This window comes from Ochlerotatus camptorhynchus, unplaced genomic scaffold (genome assembly GCF_037179485.1).
Source record: "Ochlerotatus camptorhynchus isolate MF236.1 unplaced genomic scaffold, CSIRO-AGI_Acam_v1.1 ptg000099l, whole genome shotgun sequence".
Taxonomy (NCBI): domain Eukaryota; kingdom Metazoa; phylum Arthropoda; class Insecta; order Diptera; family Culicidae; genus Ochlerotatus; species Ochlerotatus camptorhynchus.
The window spans coordinates 113,677-139,402 of record NW_027040589.1 but is presented as its reverse complement, the minus strand read 5'-3'; the positions used below and the strand labels follow the sequence as shown (position 1 = coordinate 139,402).

At 41.0% G+C, this 25,726-nt stretch overlaps 1 protein-coding gene across 1 annotated transcript in view; it reads right to left on the bottom strand.

Moving 5' to 3' along the window:
- Positions 1-7,941: 7,941 nt before the first annotated feature.
- LOC135698928 (juvenile hormone esterase) overlaps positions 7,942-25,726 on the bottom strand; it is a 97,336-nt gene continuing 79,551 nt past the window's right edge. The window contains exons 4-6 of the mRNA XM_065219079.1: positions 9,221-9,405; positions 8,369-8,549; positions 7,942-8,297 (exon numbers count right to left, since the gene is read on the bottom strand). Coding sequence (XP_065075151.1) covers positions 7,954-8,297; positions 8,369-8,549; positions 9,221-9,405 — 710 coding nt within the window. The 3' untranslated portion in view covers positions 7,942-7,953. The remainder of the gene's footprint in view (positions 8,298-8,368; positions 8,550-9,220; positions 9,406-25,726) is intronic.

Here is a 25,726-nt window from a genome sequence, read left to right as displayed (position 1 = left end):
GAGTAAAGGGCTTTGGAACGGTTTGTTTACAAATGCTGATGGGCTCTTTTCTATTGTTGATCCAGATTTGTGAAGCCGAGTTATTTACGAAAGAGAGTGTCGATGAAGAGAATCGATCAATGTAGATAGGACCTATTGCAAAGTGACGCGAGATTTGTTTTCCGTACTGAGCTCCAATGCTACCGACGCCAGGGAGGCAGCTCCCAGAGATGTTATGCCTTAGAACATGCCGATGGCACCGACTGAGATTGGACCGAGGCATGCTGGGGTGAGAGGTAATCACGCTAACCACCGGCACCGATATTTATCACGGCGAATGAGAACGACCCAAATTTGAGTTTAGTTATCTCAGAAATAAGTGCAGGAACTCAGCGATGAGTAAATATTTACAGGATTTTCCAGGGAAAAATTCCCGAATTTGAGAAAAGTAAAGATTGGATTCACTCAGTCTATTGGTACTACTCCGAGACTGAATAAAATTTTCGTCAATTTCCTCATTTTCTGGCAGATTTTTTAGGTTTTCCACAGGAAATCATAAAACAAATTTACTCATCGCTGAGTTCCTACACTTTTGGCGATTATGAGTGAACTAAACTCAAATTTGGGGCGTTCATATTCGCCGTGGAGGCAAAAAGAAAATAGTCAGTGTCGCTACTTGATAGCAAACTACTCATAATGGGAGGAGTCTTTGTAGCTTTTATACCACTTGGTTGCACATCATTCTGCTTTAACCTAAAAAGATATAAAGCAGCGCTGCTGTCTGGTATCAGCTCATTTTCGCTTCGGACGGCGTGGTCAGCAATAGCAGCAGTAGGTCGTGGCAAAGGAGGTGCCAATCGTCATCGCAAATTCTTCGAGATAACCACCATTCGTCGTCTGGCTCGCCGTGGCAGTGTCTGACGTATCTCCGGTCTGACCTACGAGGTGTGCTGAAGGTGTTCGTGGAAAATGAGGTCCGTGATGCTGTCACCTACACTAAACACGCCAAGCGTAAGTGGCCATGGATGTCCCTTCAATAAAACGGCCCTTTTCAGGGCCATCAAGCTTACATCAGTAAAGAGTTGGAATAGAATTTATCTATGCTTGTTTGTCCATATTTAGAACCACAAGCCCCCAACGACCACACAAACTTGGAAGCAGGGGTGCAAGTGATTTTGATTGATTCTCGTAATCAACTTTCTTTTTGAAAAAGATTACAAATTTGGATTGCCTACAATTCAAAAACGGAAAGAGTTGAGATAATAGATATTTCAGGCATAACATTTGATAACGGCACAAAAGCATTTGTAAACAAACCTTCTAAGACCCTTTACACGCGAACCAAAGTACGCTCACGCAAACCAACAACATCATCGCATAGGGGCAACTATCACCTTTCCGTAAGTGGTATTGGTTTGCGTGGGCGTACTTTAGTTCGCGTGTAAAGGGCCTTAGAATGTTTGTTTACAAATGCTTTTGTGCCGTTATCAAATGTTATGCCTGATTTGATCAATTAAAAGAACTTAATGCTCTTCACATTTATTCCGTCCACTAGCGGTCCTACGTCAAGCTTCCGTTCGTGCCCCTAGGCACAGACCCTTCTACTTTTTCAGGCATTCTTCGATGTAAACTTGGGATGTCATCGTCGAGAATGGTTCCGTTTTCAGGCCACAACTGCAAATCGCTTGCCAAATCATGGCCTTCTTTTGACCGGGACACTTCTTAAAATCGAGTTTGACGTATGTTTCGTCATCGATCAAAGTACAGCCCTTGTGTTTCGTCAAAACATGGTCGTACAAGAGCCGTGCACGCTTTTTTGGCCACGGAATTGTGCTTCATGTGCAGGGTCGGATGTTTACTGGCTTTGTACGACTTGTATCCTTCCCTGGTAAGGATGTTCCATACCGTTTGAAAGTTGGCGTTATACCTTCTGCCCACATCTAGGATCGAAAGACCGGGGTTGGCTTTAACGCACCTCAACACCTTGCTGCGCAGCTGACGATCCCTGGTTCCAGTTATTTCGTAGGTACGCTGATTCCTTTCCACACTCAGGGTTTCATAGTAGGTTTTGAGCACTCGACAAACTGTTGTATTCGGCATCTTCAGCACTTTAGCCAGCTTGGAACCGGACCACTCCGGATTTTTCAGGTGTTTGTGTACAATATTTCTTCTCCTTTCGACTTCCATTTGACGTTATTTCTAAACGCGATTGACTACTTTGATCAGACTTGCACCAGTTGTTCTCTATAGAAGTGTAAACAAATCACTGTCAAAGATTTTCGATTCCCAGCACTAGAGACGTGCTAGCGGCGCGCGAGGGGCGTACCAATTCAAGTCTTTTAGTCAGCCTTTATACTAAAAGTTCACCTAATGTTACAACATGTTTCAAAATTTATTCTGAAGAATCATGACTGATTTTCTCGCGAATGGGTTGGCCAAACTTTGAAATGAAAGTAGTAGTAGAACTCTTATTCTATACCCAACGAGTCATTTTTTTGAAAATTTGGAGGAATTTTTTTAAAGCGTGGTGTTTTACTGTTGTTTAGTCATTTACCACATACACTCTCCCCCCCGAGGAGCGCGAGTAATACGTACCGCGTAAATCAAATTCACGTAAATAGAGTACCCGTAGCATATGAGATTTGACCTAATAGGGACCAACATGGAATATCTCGCGATCCTGGACATATAGAAGGTTACTGTCTTCGGCAAAGTTGTTCAGTGGATCAAGACTTAAAGGTTGGAATCAGTGTTCACTCGGCTGTCGACAGAAGTAGACCACTCTCAATGTGTGTCACGCTGTGGGCTACAAAATGGTGAGTGACAATCTGGAAGGAGCGATATACCTAGCTCCGGTCCTCACAAATTCCTACCTCACGCCTCTACAAGTCATATGATTACAAAAGACTGCCAGCTGAAACATGGACACAGCTGGTTGGCGTAGCCTGGGCAATGTTGTCAATCCGACAATAGCAGCGCGGTAACCACTGGCACTGGCGCGGTAACCATAGCACGGTGATAGAGGAAATGCTTCGCCAACCCGAGCGTCTGTTCACCATGGAGGTGCGGCTCAAACATCGTCTGACTGGCATCCAGCGGCTGAATAAGAAATGCTCTTCCCCGGAAGCTACACCTAAGATGGCAGCCCCATCACGGCGGATAAGAGACCTTAGGCCAACCACCTACCCAGTGTTGGAAAAGTTCGCGATATTTCACGAAGTTCACCAAGGGAAAAGTTCGCGAGTCATAGTGAGTTTTCGCGAACTTTTCCATCACTGCACCTACCACAGACAAACAGACATAACACTCGCTAATTGTTCATCGAACAAGCATTTAACGGTCAATTTAAAAGTATCGTAGTTGGTAGCACCGCCAACTGTGGCGCGCATAGTCAATTCCCTTGCGTTTGACGTTTACACACTACCGCCATCTGTTCAGCGTACTACCCACCACAGTCTACTCAACAGATGGCGGTAATGTTTTAGCGACGATGTTTTACAGTGAGAAATATTCAATGTGTTATGTCTGTTTGTCTGTGCACCTACTGTCTCTGAAACCTTTACAATTGTTACAGAAACCAACAGAGAAAGACATCGAACTGATTTAACGGCAACGACTTTTAGCGCAAAACAACGGACACGAATTGGATCATGGAATGTATTAGCGTTAGCCCAGCAGGGTAAACTGGCACAACTCGCCAACGAGGCGCGACGCATGAAGCTAGAAATCCTGGGACTGAGTGAAGTTCGTTGGCCAAACTTTGGAGAACACAAACTGCCGTCGGGACAGGTACTACTATACTCTGGTATTCGAGGTGAAAACACTCCCCGCCATCGTGGAGTTGGTCTCCTACTTAGCGTCCAGGCAAGTGCTGCGCTTATCAAGTGGGAGCCTGTTAATGAGAGGATAATCGTTGCCAGATTTTGAACACGGGTTCGTAACCTTACCATAATCCAATGTTATGCGCCAACCGATGCTGCCGAGCTACAGAACAAGGAGAATTTTTACAGTCAACTGAATGCCGTCGTGGATAAGGTTCCAAAGGGTGACATCAAGATCTACACTGGCGACTTCAATGCGAAGATCGGCTCCGACAACACGGATCATGAGCATATCATGGGACGCCATGGTCTCGGCGAAATGAGCGAGAACGGTGAGCTGTTTGCAGAATTTTGTGGCAATATCGACATGGTGATCGGGGGCTCCCCCATCGGCCAGTGCACAAAGTCGCGTGGTTTTCCCGTGATGGACATACCGAGAATCAGATCGACCACATCTGCATCAGCCGAAAATGGAGACGGAGCCTTCTTGATGTCCGGAATAAACGCAGCGCCGACATCGCGTCTGACCATCACCTTCTAATCGGTGAAATCCGCCTACGCATGGCGCGGATCCAGCGACGGGAGGAGAGACTCGGGCGGCGGTTCAACACACGCCGACTTGAAGATCCAGCGGTAAAAAGGTCTTTTGTTGAAGAGCTTGAGACTCGAGCTGCGGACGTTCCAGAAGGTGGCAGCGTAGAAGAACAATGGACGGCCATCAAGAATGCCTTTATAGAAGCAAGCGAGCACAACTTGGGTGAGCTGCGCACTCAGAGGAAAGAGTGGATCACAGATGAAACCTGGCGGAAGATTGAGGAGCGTAGAGAAGCAAAAGCCGCGATAGAGCGGGCGAGAACCAGAGGAGCCAAGAACGAAGCCCGTCAACGGTACTCGGCTCTAGAGAAGGAAGTCAAGCGCTCCTGCAGACGGGACAAGCGAGCGTGGGTGAACTCCCTGGCCGACGAAGGGGAGAAAGCCGCAAACACTGGCGATATACGCCTCCTCTACGATATCTCACGACGCCTGAGTGGAGCAAGGATGAACCCGAGGATGCCAGTGAAGGACACGACTGGACAATTGCTTACCGACCCCACTGACCAGCTGAAACGCTGGTTTGAGCACTTCGAACAACTTCTTCAAGTTTCGACGGCCAACCAGCCATCAACATCTCGGCATGATCCGCCTAGGGTGCGGCGTATCACTCGCGTCAATTCCGAGGCCCCATCACTGCAGGAGATTGAAGCACCTATCCGAAGCATGAAATCATACAAGGCTCCAGGGGTCGATCGCATATCAGCAGAGATGCTCAAATCTGACCCCATGCTATCTGCACAAATGTTGCATCAACTATTCTGTAATATCTGGGACACCGCTACCTTTCCGGCCGACTGGATGCAGGGCATCTTAGTGAAGGTACCAAAGAAGGGGAATCTGACTGTGTGCGACAATTGACGAGGCATCATGTTACTGTGTATTGTTCTCAAAGTTCTGTGCAAAGTTATCTTGAATCGGATACAGGAGAAGATCGACGCGACCCTCCGATGGCAGCAGGCAGGATTCCGTGCCGGAAGATCTTGTGTGGACCATATTGTCACGCTCCGCATCATTCTGGAGCAGGTCAATGAATTCCAAGAGTCCCTTTATTTGGTATTCATTGACTACGAAAAAGCTTTCGACCGTCTCAATCACGAGAATCTGTGGGGCGCCCTGAGACGCAAGGGAGTCCCGGATAAAATCGTCAACCTCATCGAAGCGCAGTATGAGGCTTTCACGTGCAGAGTTCTGCATAACGGAGCCTTGTCCGACCCTATCCGGGTAGTCGCTGGTGTGAGACAAGGATGTATACCATCACCGCTACTGTTTCTCATCGTAATCGACGAGATCATGGTAGGTGCAATTGACCGTGTACCGGACCGTGGGCTGCTTTGGCAGCCTATCACCATGGAGCATCTCAACGACTTCGATTTGGCTGATGATGTTGCTCTACTAGCACAACGGCGCTCTGATATGCAGATTAAGCTCAATGACCTAGCCGAACGCTCCTCTGCAGCGGGTCTTACCATCAACGTCAACAAGACCAAATCGTTGGATATCAACACGGGCAACCCTTCCAACTTTACGGTAGCGGGGCAAGCAGTGGAGAAGGTCGAAAGTTTCCAATATCTTGGCAGCCAAATAGCGTCGGACGGCGGGACCAAGAGCGACATAGGTGCACGAATCAAGAAGGCTAGGGCTGACTTTGCGAGTCTACGAAACGTATGGAGATCCAACCAGATAAGTCAACGCACCAAAATCCGAATTTTCAACTCGAACGTGAAATCTGTGTTGTTATACGCCAGCGAGACGTGGTGTATATCAGCAGAGAACACTCAAAAGCTGCAGGTCTTCATCAACCGATGCCTGCGGTATATAATTCGTGCCTGGTGGCCTCACAACTGGATCTCGAATGCCGAGCTCCATCGTCGATGTCATCAGAAGCCGATAGCAACAGAAATTCGAGAGCGAAAGTGGAGGTGAGTCGGCCACACACTTCGACGGGGCGGTAACGAAATCTGCAAGCAAGCGCTGGATTGGAATCCGGCAGGACATCGCAGCAGAGGCAGACCCAGGGGCTCATGGCGGCGGAGCCTCAATAAGGAAATTAAGCAAGTCGATAGGAATCTGACCTGGGCCCAGGTCAAGGCAAAAGCGAGCAGCCGCCCAGGATGGAAATCTTTCACGTTGGCCCTTTGCACCGCTGGTGGTGCACAGGACCCTTAAGTAAGTTGATGTTGCCAAAATCGAGACCAAAGTGGTATTCGATTTTTGCAAAATGATTTTTTTTTGTTCATGAATATCAATTGTTTTCACAAGTTTTTTCAACACTCCACTTAGGATCGACTTAGGAAGCATTGATTCTTATTGTTAAGCCATTTTAGCACACAATTCTGGCGGGTCAAAAAAGTTTCGATTTTAGCGTGCCTCGATTTTGGCAACAGAGATGAAGCTGCCAAAATCGAGATCCATCTGTCTGTTTTAGTTAAAGTTCATTACTATTCATTCATTGGTGTTCATTAGACTGATGCAAAATTTGAAATTTTCGCTCCACAGTGCTCAAACGGTTCCAAATTGGGCCCTGATTAGCCTCCCGAAATTTGAACTCATTTAGTGAGAAACTGACTTGGCACAAACCATTTGAAGTTTATATGGGAATTACTATGGAGAAACCATAATTTCGGTGCATATCTATCTCAAAATTCACCAGTTCACTCTACTTTAAAAAATGATAGCTGAACTTGTTGAAAATTTTCTCAGCTGCAACTTTGTTAGAGACTACTTATAAGGAACAAAAGTTATTAATGATTCAAGTCACTGATGTCTTATGATTATGCTCAATCAACTGTTCAGCAGGCAACATTGGTGTTTATGGTGCGTAGAATAGAGGACAAAAATCATGGCTACTATGTCACACTGCAGAATACAGTGTTGCCTAAAATACAATTGCTTAATCTTGCCATAAGATTATCAATCTCTTAAACAATTAATAACTATTTAATTTGACGTTTGGCTGAAAAACGATTTTCTGCAAAGTTGTAGCTGATAAAAATTCCCATAAGAATAGCAATAGAATTTGTTAAAAGTACAATATGTAAAAAGGCTAGAAGACAATGAACAAAAAGTTTTGTTTTCCCATAGTAATTTCCATATAAACTTCAAATGGTTTGTGCCAAGTCAGTTTCTCACTAAATGAGTTCAAGTTTTGGGAGGCTAATCAGGGCCCAATTTGGAACCGTATGAGCACTGTGTAGTGAAAATTTCAAATTTTGCATCAACCTAGTGTTCATGGGCATAAATGATCGAGGTAAAGTTAGTAAAACAACATCATGCAATAATATAATCTACTGATTTGGGTTTGGATTCTTTATAATTATAATTGATTTGTTAAAATTGATCATTGATATTCAGCTGTGCTTTGCCTCACAAGATTCGATTCGATAATTCAGCCAGATGTTCACGTAAATAAATTCAATTTTAATTGAAAAATGTTTGCTTTAATCCCCTTAATTTATAAATATATCCACAGGAAATTTTCTTCCTAAAAAAACAACTTTCATCAATATTGATACTACCATTCCAGTTTAATCAAAAAAATTTCCCAACCTTGACCACCCTATCACAACTCGTCCTTCCTTAAGCCCTCCGAAGGATGATGTGCTCGTAGTTCCCTCCAGAAGGTGGACCGTTCCTCGAACAGTCCATTCTCCACGGCAAACAGAGGTTCACCATCCGAACCTGAACTTCCAATCCGGAGATACGTAAGTGGAAATCTGTTTGTCGGTGGCCACTCGGGGAAGGAGTCATCCTGTTCTGGCGTCGGAGTTCCAAATTTGGCAAAATTGACCCACAGCTTGATGATGACTTTCCGGACCTGCAGCTCCTCCGGCGTCGGAATCGACGTCACGAACAGATCCTTACCAATCGGGAACAGATATTGTAGCTCTTCGGCGTGACTGACACCTGTTTGGGAGGTAGAAAATTAATAACGAGGTCAAAGGCAGCCCCCCAGTAGTGGTTAGTCCCTAACTGACCGTAGTAATTTTCTTTGCCACCTTCGAAAATTTCCGTAAAGCTGGCGGCCGATCGCTGGGCAAAGAGGTACACGTACGTCGGTCCAACGGTGCCAGTGGGTCGCTTTTGGCCGTTGCTCCTTCCCAGTCGGATGTGCAAATACTCGTCCATACCGGCCAAGAACCATCCGTCGGAGTAAAGCTGGAAAAAAATAATAATTAAACCAACACTGGGAGAACCGTACCGTAAAAATCAACCGGCGTCGAAATTGGTTGGTCAAATGTTTAATTAAATCGTTCGGTGGCTTGGTTGGGGGGCTGGAATGTTGTTTGCATATTTTCAGTTGGCTAATTTCAGGTGAAATGAAGATTGCATTGTGGCTTGATTGCGTTGGGATTGGAACTTTTGTGGCGTTGAGGATAATAAAGACAGTGTTTGATGAGATATGAACTTTGCGGGAGGTACAGTCAAGTTGAACACTTTTGCAATGTTCCAATCAGAAGCAAACAGAAGGATTAAATTTGCTCAAGATAAATAGAACACAAAAAACAAAAATTGCCAAGGAATCGGAAAAAAATTAATCTTATATCCGGAAAATGAACAAATGAAAGGTACCAACGCTACCGACGCCAGGAAGGTAAGCTCCCACACCTGAACCCTACATATCGAGCCATCAAACTCATGAACCGGGGACCAACGACTTTACTTCCTTTCCTAAAAGAAGGGGTGATCAGAGACTTTATGCCTCAGAAAATCCTGGCGGCACCGCTTGAACCACCCTATGATTGATTTCAATTGGATTATTCACAAAGGATAAGATATGGTAGAAGGAAATAAATAATGAAATTAACCACCGTTTGCTCGCAACCTACATTGGTGAGATTCTGCTCCGTCTCCTTAATCAGCTTCCGGTCGTTGAAGTAAAATCGGTTAATTGCCTTGGTAATGTCCTGTTGCCTGCCGGAATCCTCGTGGTGATCATAGTACAGCGAAACAGGCAACGCCCTGTCCCAGTGTTCGTTCAAGCTGGCCCGCAATTCCGGTAAGTTGATGAGAGCTGAAAGAACACGACAGTTGGAAAGTCAGTTCAATAGAGTCAAAATCAACACCTAACACCTAATCCAACAGTTGTTATCGATAATTCGTTTTACCGAACCTGCGTCAAATTGTATCGGATTCGCTGATAAATGTAATTTCAATCGATAAAATCGTAAAATCCACCACATGTGCTCGCTCAATTCGAATCTCAGTCCAATTGCACTTCAACCATCAACTCGCTATGTCTCTAACGCTTTTGCTTGTGATAACCACCGTGGCCTTTGCTCAATCAGGTATATTCAACTCGATTCCCAATCCAACTCGATCCAAACTAATGCCTTTTGCAGCTCTAGAGTGTAGCCGCTGCGTCTCAACCGTCGATTGGGACGATTGTTTCAAGAATTCCACCAAGGAAAACTGCACCCATTACTGCTTCCTCCTGGAAGAAATGGACCCCTCGTCACAAACCATTCACTTCAAGCAGGGTTGCACGGATGACAGGAACTTCTGCGCCGGACATAGTCCCGAACCGAATACCTATTGCTCGCTCTGCTCGGAAGACAAAATCTTGTGCACCTCGATGAGCCATCGAATAACGAAAACCGTGGACCGGGAAATGAATGATACTTCAAGCAAACCATCCCAAACGAACGCTTCGACCGTTGTGACTATGTCCGCCAACAAGAACGGACCCCATTTGGCAACTTCCTTCACGGCTACGATTCAGAAGCAAAACTCCCAAGACAAGCAAGAGTCGCAGATTTGGCTACACGATTTGGTTGAGCATGTTCTCGGTAACGCACACACAAATGACAAAATGCAAGCAAATCCAGAAAACGAGGAAAATGTAACTACAGACACTAGTCCGGTGACAGAGGAGACGTCTACTAATCCTGCTGCAGCTGAGACTACTACTGATACTACAATCACAGCTTCAACTGAGAATCATGGTACAACAGTCACGACAGGTCCACCAGAGCCGATTAAGCCAGATGCAGTTTCCGGATCAAATACTCTAGCTAATGCTTGGATTTTGGGACTGATCATTGCGATAAATTTTGTCATTCATAGAATATAAAGATTATAAGTTATAAAAATCATTACTTAGCAATGTATTGATCGACCTAAAATCTATTGATGCCGAATGAATCTATAAAGTATTCAGTGGAAAATGGCACCAATAGATTTGCTATAATTTTTCAAACATTGCAAGTTTTCCGTTACACATTTTACAGGAGGCATCATGTTTGGAATGTTGATCAATAGAAAGCGTATCTACAAGAATGAAATAGGGTTTTTGGTCTAATTTCCGTCCTACTAAGCACAACTCACGCTTTACCTCTCTTTCTTGAATATGTTTTAACAAAAAATTAAATGTTTCTATCCAAGATGACTTTAAAACTTATTTCCCTTTCCAAAAGTACCGTTGAATTTGATAAGGAGCCACACTTTGTTGAGATATTGTTAAAAATCTAACACTGCTTGATTGCAAATTCGTCCTACGAATTTCAATTCCGTCAAAATGCATCGAAACGCCATTGGATTTTCTTCGTCTTACGGTTGAAGGTAGAAAAAGCGAGATCGCTAGGAGCACTTTCTTTGCTTTGAGAACAATGAGTGCAAATATGCACCCAATACGCTCTAATAGGCTTCGTGTTGTAGCTTGTGAACTAACGCATCGGTACAAACGTATTACTGGTTTGTGCTCGGTGAAGTCATGTTCTCTGCTCGATAGAACGGAAGTGGACGATTACGCCGAAGTAGTGCTCTACCCTATGGACATCTCTTTAAAACAAAGCATTCGGACTTAAATAGAAAATAACTAAATTCACTCCAAGAGTCCTCCGGTTCGAATTAAGTCATATCCATAAAAAATCCTTTATTTGTCAGCCGGTGGACTTCCCAAACCTTTAAATCGATTCATCTCCTTAATTAAGGCTCTAATCGCGATTTGGGGGGTGTTCAGATGCTCGAAATTTTCATACCAAAATTTCCCAGTATAAAATATTCCAAAATCCTTTATTTGTCGGCCGGTGGGCTTCCCAAACCTTTAAATCGATTTATCTCCTTAATTAAGGCTCTAATCGCGATTTGGGGGGTGTTCAGATGCTCGAAATTTTCATACCAATACTTCCTAGTATAAAATAGTCCAAAATCCTTTATTTGTCGGCCGGTGGGCTTCGCAAACCTTTAAATCGATTTATCTCCTTAATTAAGGCTCTAATCGCGATTTGGGGGGTGTTCAGATGCTCGAAATTTTCATACCAATACTTCTTAGTATAAAATAGTCCAAAATCCTTTATTTGTCGGCCGGTGGGCTTCCCAAACCTTTAAATCGATTTATCTCCTTAATTAAGGCTCTAATGGCGATTTGGGGGGTGTTCAGATGCTCGAAATTTTCATACCAATACTTCCAAGTATAAAATATTCCAAAAACCTTTATTTGTCGGCCGGTGGGCTTCCCAAACCTTTAAATCGATTTATCTCCTTAATTAAGGCTCTAATCGCGATTTGGGGGGTGTTCAGATGCTCGAAATTTTAATACCAAAATTTCCCAGTATAAAATATACCAAAATCCTTTATTTGTCGGCCGATGGACTTCCCAAACCTTTAAATCGATTTATCTCCTTAATTAAGGCTCTAATCGCGATTTGGGGGGTGTTCAGATGCTCGAAATTTTAATACCAAAATTTCCCAGTATAAAATATACCAAAATCCTTTATTTGTCGGCCGATGGACTTCCCAAACCTTTAAATCGATTTATCTCCTTAATTAAGGCTCTAATCGCGATTTGGGGGGTGTTCAGATGCTCGAAATTTTCATACCCAAATTTCCCAGTGTAAAATATACCAAAATCTTTTATTTGTCGGCCGGTGGGCTTCCCAAACCTTTAAATCGATTTATCTCCTTAATTAAGGCTCTAATCGCGATTTGAGGGGTGTTCAGATGCTCGAAATTTTCATACCAAAATTTCCCAGTATAAAATATTCCAAAATCCTTTATTTGTCGGCCGGTGGGCTTCCCAAACCTTTAAATCGATTTATCTCCTTAATTAAGGCTCTAATCGCGATTTGGGGGGTGTTCAGATGCTCGAAATTTTCATACCAATACTTCCTAGTATAAAATAGTCCAAAATCCTTTATTTGTCGGCCGGTGGGCTTCCCAAACCTTTAAATCGATTTATCTCCTTAATTAAGGCTCTAATCGCGATTTGGGGGGTGTTCAGATGCTCGAAATTTTCATACCAATACTTCTTAGTATAAAATAGTCCAAAATCCTTTATTTGTCGGCCGGTGGGCTTCCCAAACCTTTAAATCGATTTATCTCCTTAATTAAGGCTCTAATGGCGATTTGGGGGGTGTTCAGATGCTCGAAATTTTCATACCAATACTTCCAAGTATAAAATATTCCAAAAACCTTTATTTGTCGGCCGGTGGGCTTCCCAAACCTTTAAATCGATTTATCTCCTTAATTAAGGCTCTAATCGCGATTTGGGGGTGTTCAGATGCTCAAAATTTTCATACCAAAATTTCCCAGTATAAAATATACCAAAATCTTTTATTTGTCGGCCGGTGGGCTTCCCAAACCTTTAAATCGATTTATCTCCTTAATTAAGGCTCTAATCGCGATTTGAGGGGTGTTCAGATGCTCGAAATTTTCATACCAAAATTTCCCAGTATAATAAATTGCAATATTCTTTATTTGTTGGCCGGTGGGCTTCCCAAACCTTTAAATCGATTTATCTCCTTAATTAAGGCTCTAATCGCGATTTGGGGGGTGTTCAGATGCTCGAAATTTTAATACCAAAATTTCCCAGTATAAAATATACCAAAATCCTTTATTTGTCGGCCGATGGACTTCCCAAACCTTTAAATCGATTTATCTCCTTAATTAAGGCTCTAATCGCGATTTGGGGGGTGTTCAGATGCTCGAAATTTTCATACCAAAATTTCCCAGTATAAAATATACCAAAATCCTTTATTTGTCGGCCGGTGGGCTTCCCAAACCTTTAAATCGATTTATCTCCTTAATTAAGGCTCTAATCGCGATTTGGGGGGTGTTCAGATGCTCGAAATTTTCATACCCAAATTTCCCAGTATAAAATATACCAAAATCCTTTATTTGTCGGCCGGTGGGCTTCCCAAACCTTTAAATCGATTTATCTCCTTAATTAAGGCTCTAATCGCGATTTGGGGGGTGTTCAGATGCTCGAAATTTTCATACCAAAATTTCCCAGTATAAAATATACCAAAATCCTTTATTTGTCGGCCGGTGGACTTCCCAAACCTTTAAATCGATTTATCTCCTTAATTAAGGCTCTAATCGCGATTTGGGGGGTGTTCAGATGCTCGAAATTTTCATACCAAAATTTCCCAGTATAAAATATACCAAAATCCTTTATTTGTCGGCCGGTGGACTTCCCAAACCTTTAAATCGATTTATCTCCTTAATTAAGGCTCTAATCGCGATTTGGGGGGTGTTCAGATGCTCGAAATTTTCATACCAAAATTTCCCAGTATAAAATATACCAAAATCCTTTATTTGTCGGCCGGTGGGCTTCCCAAACCTTTAAATCGATTTATCTCCTTAATTAAGGCTCTAATCGCGATTTGGGGGGTGTTCAGATGCTCGAAATTTTCATACCAAAATTTCCCAGTATAAAATATACCAAAATCCTTTATTTGTCGGCCGGTGGACTTCCCAAACCTTTAAATCGATTTATCTCCTTAATTAAGGCTCTAATCGCGATTTGAGGGGTGTTTAGATGCTCGAAATTTTCATACCAAAATTTCCCAGCATAAAATATACCAAAATCCTTTATTTGTCGGCCGGTGGACTTCCCAAACCTTTAAATCGATTTATCTCCTTAATTAAGGCTCTAATCGCGATTTGGGGGGTGTTCAGATGCTCGAAATTTTCATACCAAAATTTCTCATTATAAAATATTCCAAAAACCTTTATTTGTCGGCCGGTGGACTTCCCAAACCTTTAAATCGATTTATCTCCTTAATTAAGGCTCTAATCGCGATTTGGGGGGTGTTCAGATGCTCGAAATTTTCATACCAAAATTTCCCAGTATAAAATATTCCAAAAACCTTTATTTGTCGGCCGGTGGACTTCCCAAACCTTTAAATCGATTTATCTCCTTAATTAAGGCTCTAATCGCGATTTGGGGGGTGTTCAGATGCTCGAAATTTTCATACCAAAATTTCTCATTATAAAATATTCCAAAAACCTTTATTTGTCGGCCGGTGGACTTCCCAAACCTTTAAATCGATTTATCTCCTTAATTATGGCTCTAATCGCGATTTGGGGGGTGTTCAGATGCTCGAAATTTTCATACCCAAATTTCCCAGTATAAAATATACCAAAATCCTTTATTTGTCGGCCGGTGGGCTTCCCGAACCTTTAAATCGATTTATCTCCTTAATTAAGGCTCTAATCGCGATTTGGGGGGTGTTCAGATGCTCGAAATTTTCATACCAAAATTTCCCAGTATAAAATATACCAAAATCCTTTATTTGTCGGCCGGTGGACTTCCCAAACCTTTAAATCGATTTATCTCCTTAATTAAGGCTCTAATCGCGATTTGGGGGGTGTTCAGATGCTCGAAATTTTCATACCAAAATTTCTCATTATAAAATATTCCAAAAACCTTTATTTGTCGGCCGGTGGACTTCCCAAACCTTTAAATCGATTTATCTCCTTAATTAAGGCTCTAATCGCGATTTGGGGGGTGTTCAGATGCTCGAAATTTTCATACCAAAATTTCCCAGTATAAAATATTCCAAAAACCTTTATTTGTCGGCCGGTGGACTTCCCAAACCTTTAAATCGATTTATCTCCTTAATTAAGGCTCTAATCGCGATTTGGGGGGTGTTCAGATGCTCGAAATTTTCATACCAAAATTTCCCAGTATAAAATATACCAAAATCCTTTATTTGTCTGCCGGTGGGCTTCCCAAACCTTTAAATAGATTTATCTCCTTAATTAAGGCTCTAATCGCGATTTGGGGGGTGTTCAGATGCTCGAAATTTTCATACCAAAATTTCCCAGTATAAAATATTCCAAAAACCTTTATTTGTCGGCCGGTGGACTTCCCAAACCTTTAAATCGATTTATCTCCTTAATTAAGGCTCTAATCGCGATTTGGGGGGTGTTCAGATGCTCGAAATTTTCATACCAAAATTTCTCAGTATAAAATATTCCAAAAACCTTTATTTGTCGGCCGGTGGACTTCCCAAACCTTTAAATCGATTTATCTCCTTAATTATGGCTCTAATCGCGATTTGGGGGGTGTTCAGATGCTCGAAATTTTCATACCAAAATTTCTCAGTATAAAATGTTCCAAAAACCTTTATTTGTCGGCCGGTGGACTTCCCAAACCTTTAAATCGATTTATCTCCTTAATTAAGGCTCTAATCGCGATTTGGGGGGTGTTCAGATGCTCGAAATTTTCATACCAAAATTTCCCAGTATAAAATATACCAAAATCCTTTATTTGTCTGCCGGTGGGCTTCCCAAACCTTTAAATAGATTTATCTCCTTAATTAAGGCTCTAATCGCGATTTGGGGGGTGTTCAGATGCTCGAAATTTTCATACCAAAATTTCCCAGTATAAAATATTCCAAAAACCTTTATTTGTCGGCCGGTGGACTTCCCAAACCTTTAAATCGATTTATCTCCTTAATTAAGGCTCTAATCGCGATTTGGGGGGTGTTTAGATGCTCGAAATTTTCATACCAAAATTTCCCAGTATAAAATATACCAAAATCCTTTATTTGTCGGCCGGTGGACTTCCCAAACCTTTAAATCGATTTATCTCCTTAATTAAGGCTCTAATCGCGATTTGGGGGGTGTTCAGATGCTCGAAATTTTCATACCAAAATTTCCCAGTATAAAATATACCAAAATCCTTTATTTGTCTGCCGGTGGGCTTCCCAAACCTTTAAATAGATTTATCTCCTTAATTAAGGCTCTAATCGCGATTTGGGGGGTGTTCAGATGCTCGAAATTTTCATACCAAAATTTCCCAGTATAAAATATTCCAAAAACCTTTATTTGTCGGCCGGTGGACTTCCCAAACCTTTAAATCGATTTATCTCCTTAATTAAGGCTCTAATCGCGATTTGGGGGGTGTTCAGATGCTCGAAATTTTCATACCAAAATTTCCCAGTATAAAATATTCCAAAAACCTTTATTTGTCGGCCGGTGGACTTCCCAAACCTTTAAATCGATTTATCTCCTTAATTAAGGCTCTAATCGCGATTTGGGGGGTGTTCAGATGCTCGAAATTTTCATACCCAAATTTCCCAGTATAAAATATACCAAAATCCTTTATTTGTCGGCCGGTGGACTTCCCAAACCTTTAAATCGATTTATCTCCTTAATTATGGCTCTAATCGCGATTTGGGGGGTGTTCAGATGCTCGAAATTTTCATACCAAAATTTCCCAGTATAAAATATACCAAAATCCTTTATTTGTCGGCCGGTGGGCTTCCCAAACCTTTAAATCGATTTATCTCCTTAATTATGGCTCTAATCGCGATTTGGGGGGTGTTCAGATGCTCGAAATTTTCATACCAAAATTCCCCAGTATAAAATATACCAAAATCCTTTATTTGTCGGCCGGTGGGCTTCCCAAACCTTTAAATCGATTTATCTCCTTAATTAAGGCTCTAATCGCGATTTGGGGGGTGTTCAGATGCTCGAAATTTTCATACCAAAATTTCCCAGTATAAAATATTCCAAAAACCTTTATTTGTCGGCCGGTGGGCTTCCCAAACCTTTAAATCGATTTATCTCCTTAATTAAGGCTCTAATCGCGATTTGGGGGGTGTTCAGATGCTCGAAATTTTCATACCAAAATTTCTCAGTATAAAATATTCCAAAAACCTTTATTTGTCGGCCGGTGGACTTCCCAAACCTTTAAATCGATTTATCTCCTTAATTATGGCTCTAATCGCGATTTGGGGGGTGTTCAGATGCTCGAAATTTTCATACCAAAATTTCCCAGTATAAAATATACCAAAATCCTTTATTTGTCGGCCGGTGGGCTTCCCAAACCTTTAAATCGATTTATCTCCTTAATTATGGCTCTAATCGCGATTTGGGGGGTGTTCAGATGCTCGAAATTTTCATACCAAAATTCCCCAGTATAAAATATACCAAAATCCTTTATTTGTCGGCCGGTGGGCTTCCCAAACCTTTAAATCGATTTATCTCCTTAATTAAGGCTCTAATCGCGATTTGGGGGGTGTTCAGATGCTCGAAATTTTCATACCAAAATTTCCCAGTATAAAATATTCCAAAAACCTTTATTTGTCGGCCGGTGGGCTTCCCAAACCTTTAAATCGATTTATCTCCTTAATTAAGGCTCTAATCGCGATTTGGGGGGTGTTCAGATGCTCGAAATTTTCATACCAAAATTCCCCAGTATAAAATATACCAAAATCCTTTATTTGTCGGCCGGTGGGCTTCCCAAACCTTTAAATCGATTTATCTCCTTAATTAAGGCTCTAATCGCGATTTGGGGGGTGTTCAGATGCTCGAAATTTTCATACCAAAATTTCCCAGTATAAAATATTCCAAAAACCTTTATTTGTCGGCCGGTGGGCTTCCCAAACCTTTAAATCGATTTATCTCCTTAATTAAGGCTCTAATCGCGATTTGGGGGGTGTTCAGATGCTCGAAATTTTCATACCAAAATTTCTCAGTATAAAATATTCCAAAAACCTTTATTTGTCGGCCGGTGGACTTCCCAAACCTTTAAATCGATTTATCTCCTTAATTATGGCTCTAATCGCGATTTGGGGGGTGTTCAGATGCTCGAAATTTTCATACCAAAATTTCCCAGTATAAAATATACCAAAATCCTTTATTTGTCGGCCGGTGGGCTTCCCAAACCTTTAAATCGATTTATCTCCTTAATTAAGGCTCTAATCGCGATTTGGGGGGTGTTCAGATGCTCGAAATTTTCATACCAAAATTTCCCAGTATAAAATATTCCAAAAACCTTTATTTGTCGGCCGGTGGGCTTCCCAAACCTTTAAATCGATTTATCTCCTTAATTAAGGCTCTAATCGCGATTTGGGGGGTGTTCAGATGCTCGAAATTTTCATACCAAAATTTCTCAGTATAAAATATTCCAAAAACCTTTATTTGTCGGCCGGTGGACTTCCCAAACCTTTAAATCGATTTATCTCCTTAATTAAGGCTCTAATCGCGATTTGGGGGGTGTTCAGATGCTCGAAATTTTCATACCAAAATTTCCCAGTATAAAATATTCCAAAAACCTTTATTTGTCGGCCGGTGGGCTTCCCAAACCTTTAAATCGATTTATCTCCTTAATTATGGCTCTAATCGCGATTTGGGGGGTGTTCAGATGCTCGAAATTTTCATACCAAAATTTCCCAGTATAAAATATACCAAAATCCTTTATTTGTCGGCCGGTGGGCTTCCCAAACCTTTAAATCGATTTATCTCCTTAATTATGGCTCTAATCGCGATTTGGGGGGTGTTCAGATGCTCGAAATTTTCATACCAAAATTCCCCAGTATAAAATATACCAAAATCCTTTATTTGTCGGCCGGTGGGCTTCCCAAACCTTTAAATCGATTTATCTCCTTAATTAAGGCTCTAATCGCGATTTGGGGGGTGTTCAGATGCTCGAAATTTTCATACCAAAATTTCCCAGTATAAAATATTCCAAAAACCTTTATTTGTCGGCCGGTGGGCTTCCCAAACCTTTAAATCGATTTATCTCCTTAATTAAGGCTCTAATCGCGATTTGGGGGGTGTTCAGATGCTCGAAATTTTCATACCAAAATTTCTCAGTATAAAATATTCCAAAAACCTTTATTTGTCGGCCGGTGGACTTCCCAAACCTTTAAATCGATTTATCTCCTTAATTATGGCTCTAATCGCGATTTGGGGGGTGTTCAGATGCTCGAAATTTTCATACCAAAATTTCCCAGTATAAAATATACCAAAATCCTTTATTTGTCGGCCGGTGGGCTTCCCAAACCTTTAAATCGATTTATCTCCTTAATTATGGCTCTAATCGCGATTTGGGGGGTGTTCAGATGCTCGAAATTTTCATACCAAAATTCCCCAGTATAAAATATACCAAAATCCTTTATTTGTCGGCCGGTGGGCTTCCCAAACCTTTAAATCGATTTATCTCCTTAATTAAGGCTCTAATCGCGATTTGGGGGGTGTTCAGATGCTCGAAATTTTCATACCAAAATTTCCCAGTATAAAATATTCCAAAAACCTTTATTTGTCGGCCGGTGGGCTTCCCAAACCTTTAAATCGATTTATCTCCTTAATTAAGGCTCTAATCGCGATTTGGGGGGTGTTCAGATGCTCGAAATTTTCATACCAAAATTCCCCAGTATAAAATATACCAAAATCCTTTATTTGTCGGCCGGTGGGCTTCCCAAACCTTTAAATCGATTTATCTCCTTAATTAAGGCTCTAATCGCGATTTGGGGGGTGTTCAGATGCTCGAAATTTTCATACCAAAATTTCCCAGTATAAAATATTCCAAAAACCTTTATTTGTCGGCCGGTGGGCTTCCCAAACCTTTAAATCGATTTATCTCCTTAATTAAGGCTCTAATCGCGATTTGGGGGGTGTTCAGATGCTCGAAATTTTCATACCAAAATTTCTCAGTATAAAATATTCCAAAAACCTTTATTTGTCGGCCGGTGGACTTCCCAAACCTTTAAATCGATTTATCTCCTTAATTATGGCTCTAATCGCGATTTGGGGGGTGTTCAGATGCTCGAAATTTTCATACCAAAATTTCCCAGTATAAAATATACCAAAATCCTTTATTTGTCGGCCGGTGGGCTTCCCAAACCTTTAAATCGATTTATCTCCTTAATTAAGGCTCTAATCGCGATTTGGGGGGTGTTCAGATGCTCGAAATTTTCATACCAAAATTTCCCAGTATAAAATATTCCAAAAACCTTTATTTGTCGGCCGGTGGGCTTCCCAAACCTTTAAATCGATTTATCTCCTTAATTAAGGCTCTAATCGCGATTTGGGGGGTGTTCAGATGCTCGAAATTTTCATACCAAAATTTCTCAGTATAAAATATTCCAAAAACCTTTATTTGTCGGCCGGTGGACTTCCCAAACCTTTAAATCGATTTATCTCCTTAATTATGGCTCTAATCGCGATTTGGGGGGTGTTCAGATGCTCGAAATTTTCATACCAAAATTTCCCAGTATAAAATATACCAAAATCCTTTATTTGTCGGCCGGTGGGCTTCCCAAACCTTTAAATCGATTTATCTCCTTAATTAAGGCTCTAATCGCGATTTGGGGGGTGTTCAGATGCTCGAAATTTTCATACCAAAATTTCCCAGTATAAAATATTCCAAAAACCTTTATTTGTCGGCCGGTGGGCTTCCCAAACCTTTAAATCGATTTATCTCCTTAATTAAGGCTCTAATCGCGATTTGGGGGGTGTTCAGATGCTCGAAATTTTCATACCAAAATTTCTCAGTATAAAATATTCCAAAAACCTTTATTTGTCGGCCGGTGGGCTTCCCAAACCTTTAAATCGATTTATCTCCTTAATTAAGGCTCTAATCGCGATTTGGGGGGTGTTCAGATGCTCGAAATTTTCATACCAAAATTTCTCAGTATAAAATATTCCAAAAACCTTTATTTGTCGGCCGGTGGGCTTCCCAAACCTTTAAATCGATTTATCTCCTTAATTAAGGCTCTAATCGCGATTTGGGGGGTGTTCAGATGCTCGAAATTTTCATACCAAAATTTCCCAGTATAAAATATTCCAAAAACCTTTATTTGTCGGCCGGTGGGCTTCCCAAACCTTTAAATCGATTTATCTCCTTAATTAAGGCTCTAATCGCGATTTGGGGGGTGTTCAGATGCTCGAAATTTTCATACCAAAATTTCTCAGTATAAAATATTCCAAAAACCTTTATTTGTCGGCCGGTGGGCTTCCCAAACCTTTAAATCGATTTATCTCCTTAATTAAGGCTCTAATCGCGATTTGGGGGGTGTTCAGATGCTCGAAATTTTCATACCCAAATTTCCCAGTATAAAATATACCAAAATCCTTTATTTGTCGGCCGGTGGACTTCCCAAACCTTTAAATCGATTTATCTCCTTAATTATGGCTCTAATCGCGATTTGGGGGGTGTTCAGATGCTCGAAATTTTCATACCAAAATTTCCCAGTATAAAATATACCAAAATCCTTTATTTGTCGGCCGGTGGGCTTCCCAAACCTTTAAATCGATTTATCTCCTTAATTATGGCTCTAATCGCGATTTGGGGGGTGTTCAGATGCTCGAAATTTTCATACCAAAATTCCCCAGTATAAAATATACCAAAATCCTTTATTTGTCGGCCGGTGGGCTTCCCAAACCTTTAAATCGATTTATCTCCTTAATTAAGGCTCTAATCGCGATTTGGGGGGTGTTCAGATGCTCGAAATTTTCATACCAAAATTCCCCAGTATAAAATATACCAAAATCCTTTATTTGTCGGCCGGTGGGCTTCCCAAACCTTTAAATCGATTTATCTCCTTAATTAAGGCTCTAATCGCGATTTGGGGGGTGTTCAGATGCTCGAAATTTTCATACCAAAATTTCCCAGTATAAAATATTCCAAAAACCTTTATTTGTCGGCCGGTGGGCTTCCCAAACCTTTAAATCGATTTATCTCCTTAATTAAGGCTCTAATCGCGATTTGGGGGGTGTTCAGATGCTCGAAATTTTCATACCAAAATTTCTCAGTATAAAATATTCCAAAAACCTTTATTTGTCGGCCGGTGGGCTTCCCAAACCTTTAAATCGATTTATCTCCTTAATTAAGGCTCTAATCGCGATTTGGGGGGTGTTCAGATGCTCGAAATTTTCATACCAAAATTTCTCAGTATAAAATATTCCAAAAACCTTTATTTGTCGGCCGGTGGGCTTCCCAAACCTTTAAATCGATTTATCTCCTTAATTAAGGCTCTAATCGCGATTTGGGGGGTGTTCAGATGCTCGAAATTTTCATACCAAAATTTCCCAGTATAAAATATTCCAAAAACCTTTATTTGTCGGCCGGTGGGCTTCCCAAACCTTTAAATCGATTTATCTCCTTAATTAAGGCTCTAATCGCGATTTGGGGGGTGTTCAGATGCTCGAAATTTTCATACCAAAATTTCTCAGTATAAAATATTCCAAAAACCTTTATTTGTCGGCCGGTGGGCTTCCCAAACCTTTAAATCGATTTATCTCCTTAATTAAGGCTCTAATCGCGATTTGGGGGGTGTTCAGATGCTCGAAATTTTCATACCCAAATTTCCCAGTATAAAATATACCAAAATCCTTTATTTGTCGGCCGGTGGACTTCCCAAACCTTTAAATCGATTTATCTCCTTAATTATGGCTCTAATCGCGATTTGGGGGGTGTTCAGATGCTCGAAATTTTCATACCAAAATTTCCCAGTATAAAATATTCCAAAAACCTTTATTTGTCGGCCGGTGGGCTTCCCAAACCTTTAAATCGATTTATCTCCTTAATTAAGGCTCTAATCGCGATTTGGGGGGTGTTCAGATGCTCGAAATTTTCATACCAAAATTTCTCAGTATAAAATATTCCAAAAACCTTTATTTGTCGGCCGGTGGGCTTCCCAAACCTTTAAATCGATTTATCTCCTTAATTAAGGCTCTAATCGCGATTTGGGGGGTGTTCAGATGCTCGAAATTTTCATACCAAAATTTCTCAGTATAAAATATTCCAAAAACCTTTATTTGTCGGCCGGTGGGCTTCCCAAACCTTTAAATCGATTTATCTCCTTAATTAAGGCTCTAATCGCGATTTGGGGGGTGTTCAGATGCTCGAAATTTTCATACCAAAATTTCCCAGTATAAAATATTCCAAAAACCTTTATTTGTCGGCCGGTGGGCTTCCCAAACCTTTAAATCGATTTATCTCCTTAATTAAGGCTCTAATCGCGATTTGGGGGGTGTTCAGATGCTCGAAATTTTCATACCAAAATTTCTCAGTATAAAATATTCCAAAAACCTTTATTTGTCGGCCGGTGGGCTTCCCAAACCTTTAAATCGATTTATCTCCTTAATTAAGGCTCTAATCGCGATTTGGGGGGTGTTCAGATGCTCGAAATTTTCATACCCAAATTTCCCAGTATAAAATATACCAAAATCCTTTATTTGTCGGCCGGTGGACTTCCCAAACCTTTAAATCGATTTATCTCCTTAATTATGGCTCTAATCGCGATTTGGGGGGTGTTCAGATGCTCGAAATTTTCATACCAAAATTTCCCAGTATAAAATATACCAAAATCCTTTATTTGTCGGCCGGTGGGCTTCCCAAACCTTTAAATCGATTTATCTCCTTAATTATGGCTCTAATCGCGATTTGGGGGGTGTTCAGATGCTCGAAATTTTCATACCAAAATTCCCCAGTATAAAATATACCAAAATCCTTTATTTGTCGGCCGGTGGGCTTCCCAAACCTTTAAATCGATTTATCTCCTTAATTAAGGCTCTAATCGCGATTTGGGGGGTGTTCAGATGCTCGAAATTTTCATACCAAAATTCCCCAGTATAAAATATACCAAAATCCTTTATTTGTCGGCCGGTGGGCTTCCCAAACCTTTAAATCGATTTATCTCCTTAATTAAGGCTCTAATCGCGATTTGGGGGGTGTTCAGATGCTCGAAATTTTCATACCAAAATTTCTCAGTATAAAATATTCCAAAAACCTTTATTTGTCGGCCGGTGGACTTCCCAAACCTTTAAATCGATTTATCTCCTTAATTATGGCTCTAATCGCGATTTGGGGGGTGTTCAGATGCTCGAAATTTTCATACCAAAATTTCCCAGTATAAAATATACCAAAATCCTTTATTTGTCGGCCGGTGGGCTTCCCAAACCTTTAAATCGATTTATCTCCTTAATTAAGGCTCTAATCGCGATTTGGGGGGTGTTCAGATGCTCGAAATTTTCATACCAAAATTTCCCAGTATAAAATATTCCAAAAACCTTTATTTGTCGGCCGGTGGGCTTCCCAAACCTTTAAATCGATTTATCTCCTTAATTAAGGCTCTAATCGCGATTTGGGGGGTGTTCAGATGCTCGAAATTTTCATACCAAAATTTCTCAGTATAAAATATTCCAAAAACCTTTATTTGTCGGCCGGTGGGCTTCCCAAACCTTTAAATCGATTTATCTCCTTAATTAAGGCTCTAATCGCGATTTGGGGGGTGTTCAGATGCTCGAAATTTTCATACCAAAATTTCTCAGTATAAAATATTCCAAAAACCTTTATTTGTCGGCCGGTGGGCTTCCCAAACCTTTAAATCGATTTATCTCCTTAATTAAGGCTCTAATCGCGATTTGGGGGGTGTTCAGATGCTCGAAATTTTCATACCAAAATTTCCCAGTATAAAATATTCCAAAAACCTTTATTTGTCGGCCGGTGGGCTTCCCAAACCTTTAAATCGATTTATCTCCTTAATTAAGGCTCTAATCGCGATTTGGGGGGTGTTCAGATGCTCGAAATTTTCATACCAAAATTTCTCAGTATAAAATATTCCAAAAACCTTTATTTGTCGGCCGGTGGGCTTCCCAAACCTTTAAATCGATTTATCTCCTTAATTAAGGCTCTAATCGCGATTTGGGGGGTGTTCAGATGCTCGAAATTTTCATACCAAAATTTCCCAGTATAAAATATTCCAAAAACCTTTATTTGTCGGCCGGTGGGCTTCCCAAACCTTTAAATCGATTTATCTCCTTAATTAAGGCTCTAATCGCGATTTGGGGGGTGTTCAGATGCTCGAAATTTTCATACCAAAATTTCTCAGTATAAAATATTCCAAAAACCTTTATTTGTCGGCCGGTGGACTTCCCAAACCTTTAAATCGATTTATCTCCTTAATTATGGCTCTAATCGCGATTTGGGGGGTGTTCAGATGCTCGAAATTTTCATACCAAAATTTCCCAGTATAAAATATACCAAAATCCTTTATTTGTCGGCCGGTGGGCTTCCCAAACCTTTAAATCGATTTATCTCCTTAATTAAGGCTCTAATCGCGATTTGGGGGGTGTTCAGATGCTCGAAATTTTCATACCAAAATTTCCCAGTATAAAATATTCCAAAAACCTTTATTTGTCGGCCGGTGGGCTTCCCAAACCTTTAAATCGATTTATCTCCTTAATTAAGGCTCTAATCGCGATTTGGGGGGTGTTCAGATGCTCGAAATTTTCATACCAAAATTTCTCAGTATAAAATATTCCAAAAACCTTTATTTGTCGGCCGGTGGACTTCCCAAACCTTTAAATCGATT